We start from the raw sequence: 8,251 nt of genomic DNA on the forward strand, positions 1-8,251 counted from the left end.
CCCAGGGCCAGTGCGCTACTTGCGGCACGGCGCGCAACGCCTGCTCAATACGCGCACCGTACCATGTGCTGCCGCTATGGAATGCCTGTCTTAAGGCTGCTGCGGCGAAGCGGCGGGCGCGGCATGCCGATGGCAGTCCAGTGCGGACAATGCGGTTGCGCTGAGCCCTGGCTGTCAGGCTGTCAGGTGCTGTCAGGTGATCTGTCAGGCTGTCGGGCACTGTCAGGCGCTGTCCGGGGTTTGCTGTCAGGCTGTCAGACCAGGGCTCAGGCGGTTGCGATGTGTTCTGCTTCAAGATCGTGGCGGTGCTTGGCATGCACTTCTGCGATCCCCATCAGCTCAGCGCAACGAAGCAGCGCAACAAGCTGGCTGCTGCCAACAAGGCCCTATGCTACCTCACGCGCGGATCGTTCAAAGAGGACCAGCGCATGCACAGCCACACAGGCTTCTCTGACGGGCGTTTGTTTGAGCTTGAGGCTATTTGTGAGAACTGTTTGGCTAGACATCGCTGAAGATTGCGCTCAAGAAGCAGCAACAAGAATCGGAAGAGGAGGATGCTGAGGCGGCGATTGCTGAGCATGAGGAGGGGATCGATCCGGATTAGTAGGCGCCCGCTTGCGCGCCGTACTGGGCTGGGTTTTTAGGCATTGTGGGGTTGGCACTCCCATCGACCCTCATGACCTCCTGCGGTCTCTGAGATGGACACCAGTGGGTGTGGGACCACAGCCAGGATACACTCGAAGGCTGGGTAAGCAGTAGAGGTCGATACTCGACGCGTCACACATGTGTCTGTGTCGCTGTCGGCACGCTGTCGACAGGACGTCGAGCGACACCGGTGGCAGTGCCACCCAGGAGTGGTCGGGCGGTCTCCCGTCATGAGAGAGCCACCATGTGATCCGTATGATGATTCCTGACAACCGCCTCAGTCAACTTTTGTCACAGTTCCCGCTCTGAGAGGAGCTGCGGGTCAGTTCGACAGCTGGAGCTGTGTCGCCGGCGTGCGGCGGCCTGCCTCCGGAGGTGCCTCTGAGGTGGACATTTTTTGGTCACCGTGAGAGAACGCGTTCATATTTTCACTCCGGAACTTCAACTCTGCACGCGCACCGGCCAGGGTTACAATAGTGCCAGTGAGGCGGAGGCGCGAGTCGGAAGGACGCGACCGTGATTTGGTCCCTTCACTTGCCTACTCGAGTACAATCGCTGTGAATTCCCCAGGGCCTCCAGGGCTCGCACCTCAACCTCTCACAGACCAGCGCACAGCGCGCCACAGGAGGTATTTTCTTCTCAATAACAAGGCTGTGAACCCAGCCACGTATCGGTTGATCACGGTGGCAGCCAGGCCGTGCCACGGCAGACTTAGCCCGTGTAAGAGGCTCTCGCTGATCTTAGACCGCGTAAGCACTCCAGCGTGCCTAGGCACACTTAGACCCGCCAAGCCTCGAGGCTCAGAACTTAGACTACTACCCAACGTACGAGTCCGGCGTCTCTGTGGACTCGGCTCCGTCTGCACACCACTGCAGGAGCCCGCGCCCAGCCACAGGCACAGCCCAGCCAGGCCGCCCGGTCCGGCCGCCGCCCGCGCGGTCTGCTAAATAAAAAGTGTAAACCCCTACGCCCTAGGAGCAGAATACGCACCCCCCACTGCTTCCCGCAGGCGAGAATGGACTCAATTCGAATTAAATGGGTTCGCCCATCTGCCGGCGCCCATCATTCCGCTGCACACCTCCACGCGTCACCGCCTCGCCGTCGCCGCGTCCCGTCCCCTCGCGCGCCTCGCCGCGGGCTCGGCTGCCGCCCGCGACTCCCCGCCCTTGTCGCGGGATCGGCGCTTGCCGCCGGCTCTCTCCCGCGCCGCCGCTTTGGGCGCCGGCGCCAGCACCGCGCCCGCCCCGTCCGAAAAGGCCACCCGCGCAAACCCGTCCGCGGCGGCGGCGGCGGCGACCGCCTCCGTCGGCCAGGGCAGCGCGAGCTGCATCCTCGCGCCGCGCTCTCCAGAGGTGAAGGTGCGCGTGGGCGGCGCGCCGCCGCCGCCGCCGCCGCCGCCGCCGCCGCCGCCGCCGCCGCCGCCGCCGCCGCCGCCGCCGCCGCCGCCGCCGCTGCCGCTGCTGCTGCCGCCGCCGCCTCCTCCCGCCGCCTTCGGCTGGAGCCCGCACACCTGGCGCGCAACCTCGCGGAAGGCGCGGTAGACGGACGCCTCGGGGAGGCACCTGGAGGGGGGGAAGCGGCGCTGGGAGAGTGCTGGTGGAGGTGATGCCGGGGCTGTGGACTCGTTGTAGCGGGCAGCGGCCAGGGAAGCGGCGGCGGTGGCAAGGGCGGCGGTGGCAAGGGCGGCGGCGGAAAGGGCGGCGGCGGAAAGGGCGGCGGCGGAAAGGGCGGCGGCAGCAGAGGCGGCGGCGGGTGTGGGCAGCAGAGGCGGCGGCAAGGGCGGTGGCGGTAAGGTAGCACCGGCCGAGCCGCTCCATGACCGCGTCTTCGAGCAGGTCGTCCACAAAGCACGGCAGCGCGGTGACCGCCGCGAGCACCTGCGCGGAGGGGGAGGTGCGAGCCGACGCCGCTCACACGCATGCCCAGCTCCCCCCTGTCTTGGGCGGCGCAACCAGTCGCAGCGGGTAGAGCTCATCTCGGCGCATCTCGGCTCATCTCACCGCCGACATGTAGCAAGTGTTTCCGAGGTTGCGGAAGCCGGAGTGGACCACGGCCGCCCGCCGCCCGCCGCCGCCGACGCCGCCGCCTCCGCCGCCTCCGCCGCCTCCGCCGCCCATCTCCGGGCGGCGGTCGGGAAAGCGCGCGAAGCCCACACCCGGGCGCCGCGTCACCGAGTACTCGCCGGTCGCCTCAATCTTGCGCTGGTGCAGCTGCGGCAGCGGCGCCGCAGCCGCACCGCCGCCGCTGCGAGCGGCTCCGGCCGCCGCCGCCATCATCCGGGAGCCGTGCCCCGCCCGGCCGCCCGCCGCGCGTGGCGGGGCGGCCGCGGCGGCGACGCCACACGCCGGCGACCCTACAATGCCCAGGCGCGCGCGTTGGCGGGGGGAGCACTTGTGGCAGGACGGACAGCCGCGGGAGGCGCCTCCGCCGCCGCCGCCGCCCGGAGAGGGCCAGCGCGCCATGCTTCCGCCGCCCCCGCCGCCGCGGGCCGCCGCCTTGAAGGGGGTGCTGCTCGCAGGCGCGGACAGCCGAGGGCCCCCGCTACCGCTGCTGAGGAGGCTGTTGCTTGGCCGGTGGCCACCCGAGGCACTCTTCGCCCTGGCCGCCGCCGCCCGCGCCATGGCGTCGGCGGCGGCTTGGACGGTGACTGCGGCCGGGTACACGAATCGGTCGTTGACTCCGGCGGCGTTGAATCGGTCCGTCCAATCGCGGCACGCGGACGGCAGGCAATTTCTCTCGCTGAGCGGCACGCACAGCTGGTGCTGGACCATCAGGCGGGAGCGGCCTGACGCGAACTCGAGGGTCGCGCCGTCGTGCCCGCCAATCGCAAAGTCGCGAACGAGTGCGCAGGTGGGCGCGCCCCGCTTGCGCTGCTGCGCCGGCGGGGAAAGCGCTACATAGAGTCGGACGGGCTCGCCAGCATCTGGCCGAGCAAGCAGGAGGCCGACGAGCGATCCGGATGCGCCCGCGTCCGGATTGATGAGGCCCTCCCCGGATTTCAGCTTGACCTCGAGGAAGAAGGGCCGGAGCGTCGCGCTGGGCGTTGCGGAAGCCACGGATGGGCTAGGCATGGGAAGCAACGACTTTTGGTGGGAAAGCGGCGAGTTTCTTTTTCGTCGCGAAATTCTTTTTCGTACATCTTACCGCGTTGGTGTCAAAGTCGTTGGTCGGACTGTGTTTCGCCTTCCCATCAATCAATCAATCTCCCCTTTATGTCGGGAGACCGGGACTGACCGCACTGGCACTAACACAGAGAAAAGAATTTCACGTGCTAGAATTTCGCGCGAGGTCGTGCCCAGTGTTGTGCCGCGACATTGCCCACCGCCGTCGCGTCCGATGACAGGACTCAGGAGTCAATCGACGATGACGCCGCCGGCTGGTTGGTCGACGCCGCCTCCGCCTCCGCCTCGGCTTGATCGGCCTCCGAAGAGCCAGCAGGGCCTTGCCCAAAATCGCCCTCGAACGCCTCGCGGTCGCGCTTGCGCGCCGCGCCGTCCTGGCCGTAAGAGCCCAGCTCGATGTTGGCCCGCTCTAGCCAGCCGTAGAGGAGGGGGCGGCAGCGCTTGTAGGCCAGAGCCCCATCTACCGCCTCGTACCAGCGCTGCAGGTTGCGCATCCTCTTGGGCGGGAGGCGGAGTACGGTGGTCTCAGGTTTGAAAGCCTCGTCGCTGATCGCGGCAGTGTCTGGCACGGTGACGTGGGAGAGGGAGAAGCAGCCATCGAAGGCGCGCCAGCCGATGGAGACGAGGCCAGCAGGGAAGGTGACGCGGGCGAGGGAGCGGCAGCCGAAGAAGGCGCGGCTGGCGATGGAGGTGAGGCCGGCGGGGAAGGTGACGGAGACGAGGGCGGAGCAGTGGTCGAAAGCGCCCTCGCCGATGGATGTGAGTCCGGCGGGGAAGGCGACGCTGGTGAGGGAGGAGCAGCACACGAAGGCCCAGCTGCCGATGGTGGTGAGGCCCTCCGGCACAGTGGCGTGACCCTGCGCGTCGATTGGAGGCCGCACCGCCAAAAAGTTGATGGCCCGCACTGCTGCCTGCGCCTCGTCGTCGAGAGGGCAGTCGAAGAAGGCATAGTTGCCAATCGACAGGCCATCGGGCAGCGGCAGCGTGATGGAGGTGAGGGAGGAGCACCTCTGGAAGGCGCACTCGCCGATGGAGGTGAGGCCGGCGGGGAAGGTGACGGAGGCGAGGGCGGAGCAGCTGTGGAAGGCGTGCCGGCCGATGGAGGTGAGGCCGGCGGGGAGGTTGACGGAGGCGAGGGCGGAGCAGCTGTGGAAGGCGTGCCGGCCGATGGAGGTGAGGCCGGCGGGGAGGTTGACGGAGGCGAGGGCGGAGCAGCCGTCGAAGGCGTGCCGGCCGATGGAGGTGAGGCCGGCGGGGAGGTTGACGGAGGCGAGGGCGGAGCAGCTGTGGAATGCGGCGTAGCCGATGGAGGTGAGGCCGGCGGGGAGATTGACGGAGGCGAGGGCGGAGCAGCTGTGGAATGCGGCGTAGCCGATGGAGGTGAGGCCGGCGGGGAGATTGACGGAGGCGAGGGCGGAGCAGCTGTGGAAGGCGTGCTGGCCGATGGAGGTGAGGCCGGCGGGGAGATTGACGGAGGCGAGGGCGGAGCAGCTGTGGAAGGCGGCGTAGTCGATTGAGGTGAGGCTGGCAGGGAAGGTGATGGAGGTCAGGGCGGAGCAGCCGAAGAAGGCGTGCCGGCCGATGGAGGTGAGGCAGGCAGGGAAGGTGATGGTGGTAAGGGAGGAACAGCTGTGGAAGGCGCCGTTTCCGATGGAGGTGAGGCAGGCAGGGAAGGTGATGGTGGTGAGGGAGGAACAGCTGTGGAAGGCGTGGTCGCCGATGGAGGTCAGGCCGTAGCCACCGATGGAGGTGAGGCCGGCAGGGAGGGTGATGGTGGTAAGGGAGGAACAGCTGTGGAAGGCGCCGTTTCCGATGGAGACGAGGCTGCGTGGGCAGGCGACCGAGACAAGAGAGGTGCGGCCGCGGAAAGCCCCGTCTGGCAGGTGCGTCATGCCCTCGAGCAGCACCGCTCGCCCTAAAGTGATGACGAACGGCCGCCCGCCCATGTCCAAGATCCTGGACCAGCGCAGGTTGTACTCCTGCACGGTCGTGTCCTTGAGAGAACCGTCGGCCCGCTTGGCCACCTTCTTGATGATGTCCTGCAGGCGCCTCTCCTCGTGGGCGCCAAAGAAAGGGAGCACCTCCTTGAAGTGCTTGATGAGCTGGGGCAGGGCGATACTCCCCTTCACGTGCAGCAGCATCACCACGTCACGCTCGCTCAGCAATTGCTCGCTCAGCAGCGCCAGCTCCGCGGCTGACGCCGACGCCGCACCAGAAGCTGCAACCGGCGCGGCGGCGCTCGGAAGAGTATTGGAAGTTCCGCCGCTGCTGCCACCAACACTGCCGTTGCTGCCGCTGCCAACGCCACCCAGTTGCTGCTGGAGCCGGAAGAACGTTTCGTGGAGGCGCTGGCGGTCCTCGAGGGCCTCGAAGGTGAAGATGTGCGACTCGCCCGAAGTGAGCACGATCTTGGCCATGATTGCTTGGACGCTCGCCTTGGACTGCTTCAAGGCCGAGACGTCCGCGATGGTGATGGCGAGGCGAGGCAAGTTTTCCTCCTTCGGCTCAAACTCGAGGCGATGCCGGGTTAGTCGCAGCTGGCCGCGGCTCGCCGGCTGCTTCGCCGCCCGCTGGTGCGACGCCGCGCACGCGAGTACGAGCTCGCCGTGCTGGGCAGTCGACGCCTCCGATGGGCTGCTGGTTGCCTGCGATGTGGCCTCGCTTGGGCTCGACCTCTCGTTCGCGGCGCATAGCGAGACGGCGCCGCCGCCGCTCGCCTCGCCCAAAGCCGTCTCCCGAAGCCATGCCGCCGCCGCTGCCGCCGCCGCCGCCGACGGCCACCGAGCCTAGACGCGGAAGATCTCCCCCTATCTCCCCGTATCTCCCCCTATCTCGGGCAAAGACGCGGAAGACGGGCTCCTCTCCTGTTTCCAACTAGCACTGGAGAGGAGACGGGTCCCGCCGTCTTCTGCCGCCTCCCGCGGCATTCAGCGTATTCGTAGCCCCGTGTCTCCACGCGGTGCTGCTAGTACACTGTTGCGCGAGACCGCCCTCCCCTACCCCTACGGTACCCGAACCCAGCCCTCCCGCTAGCTCGAAGGCGTTCAAACACGAAGTGACGTTCGGCGTGTTCCCCGTGGCGTAGGCCACCGAGCGACGACGCCGGCGACGGGCGGCGGGGCGGAGCACGGCAGGAAGCGCTCCCTCGCAATCACGGGGCCGTCCCCGCACGGCGGCGGCGGCGGCGGCGGCGGCGGGGGCGGGAGTGGCGGCGGCGGCGGCGGCGGCGCAGTGGGCCACCGAGGCGCGGAGTTCCAGCGCGGAGGAGGCGGGCACCACCAGCGCGGCGGACGCCACGGCGCGCCGACGTCTGCGGAGGCGGAGCGGGCGATGCTGGACGCCGCGCTCGCAGCGTCGCTGTCGGCCGCCGCCGCGCCGGGGGGAGGGCAGCAGTGGCGGCCGCCGGCCGGCGTCATCCCCCTCGACGACGACGACGTCTCTACGTGGGACGTCTCCTCTGTCCAGGAGCCGGAGCCTTGCCCCTCCCGACTGCCGGCTATGCCTCTCCTCCTCCCGCCCGACCCGGCGGCCCCTCGGCCGCCCCCGCCCCTCGCCTCTCGGACCTCACCCTCGCAGCGTAACGCCTCGCGGCTCTCTCCCTCGCCTCTCTCTACCTCTCTCTCTCGCTCGCTCGCTCGCTCGCTCGCTCTCCCTCCCTCCCTCGCTCCCTCCCTCCCTCCCTCCCTCGCTCTCTCCCTCGCTCTCGCTCTCGCTCTCGCACTCGCTCTCTCTCGCTGCGCGCCCGCGCCGAGGGCTGGGGTTCGGTCTTGGGCGCGTAGGGTACCCCACCCCCCAGGGAACCCGACCCCTCACCGGCTGCTCGGCGCCCCGCCAGGAGGCCGCGGCGGTGGGCGGCACGGGCCGTGGCAATGGCCGCCGCAAGCGCAGCCGCGAGCAGGAGGAGCAGGAGGAGCAGGAGCAGCTGGACGCCGCGATCGCCGCGTCACTTGCCGACGTGCGCGGGGGTGCGGCGCCCGACGCTTCTCCGGAGGGCGAGGCGCGCTCGCCCGCGCGCGGGCCCGTGCCGCCCGCGGAGGCGTCCGCTGCCGACGCCGCCGACGGGGCGGGCTTGCGGCGCAGCACGGACGGTCTGGAGAGCAGGGTGGGCAAGCTGCAGCGGATGGTGGCGCCCGCGGGCGGGCTGAGCCGCGAGCGCGTGATCCGCGCGCTCGAAGACAACGGGCACAGCCTTCCCTCGGCGCTCGCCGCTCTGCGGGCGCAGTTTGCGGCGCAGGCCGCGGGCGTCGGCGCGTGCTCGCTCCTCGGCGTGCCTGTAGACACGCCCACACGCCTCAGATACACTCCCCGCAGTAGCTCGCACAAGCCACGGCGCGCTGGGGCCAACCACCCTGCCGGTATCCACCCGCGCTCCTCACCACACACCCTCACGCCCTCGCAGCCGGCACCGCCAGCTCCGCTGCCGCTGCCTCGGGCGGCCCTGAGGCGGGTGGCGGCCCCGACGGCTGCGAGGCCAACCCCGTCGA

General features: G+C 69.4%; 3 protein-coding genes across 3 annotated transcripts in view; 1 reads left to right on the plus strand and 2 right to left on the minus strand.

Annotated features, from left to right (window-relative positions):
* EMIHUDRAFT_121501 (hypothetical protein) overlaps positions 1-3,716 on the minus strand; it is a gene marked incomplete at both ends in the record, with an annotated part of 8,080 nt that extends 4,364 nt beyond the window's left edge. The window contains 3 exons of the mRNA XM_005757434.1: positions 1,880-2,207; positions 2,446-2,522; positions 2,646-3,716. Of these exons, the coding sequence (XP_005757491.1) occupies positions 1,880-2,207; positions 2,446-2,522; positions 2,646-3,716 (1,476 nt within the window). The remainder of the gene's footprint in view (positions 1-1,879; positions 2,208-2,445; positions 2,523-2,645) is intronic.
* Positions 3,717-4,426: 710 nt separating this feature from the next.
* Positions 4,427-5,674, minus strand: EMIHUDRAFT_51649 (hypothetical protein; the record flags this gene model as incomplete). The annotated part of the gene is made up of 2 exons (XM_005757435.1): positions 4,427-4,583; positions 4,791-5,674. Coding segments are annotated over 2 exons (1,041 nt in total), but the record flags the coding sequence as incomplete, so codon positions are not given.
* A 2,213-nt stretch (positions 5,675-7,887) lies between these two features.
* Positions 7,888-8,251, plus strand: part of EMIHUDRAFT_250325 (hypothetical protein) — a gene marked incomplete at both ends in the record, with an annotated part of 1,165 nt that continues 801 nt past the window's right edge. Inside the window, one exon of the mRNA XM_005757436.1 lies at positions 7,888-8,040. Coding sequence (XP_005757493.1) covers positions 7,888-8,040 — 153 coding nt within the window. The remainder of the gene's footprint in view (positions 8,041-8,251) is intronic.

The sequence above is a fragment of the Emiliania huxleyi genome (genome assembly GCF_000372725.1).
Source record: "Emiliania huxleyi CCMP1516 unplaced genomic scaffold EMIHUscaffold_905, whole genome shotgun sequence".
NCBI classification, from domain to species: Eukaryota; Haptophyta; order Isochrysidales; family Noelaerhabdaceae; genus Emiliania; species Emiliania huxleyi.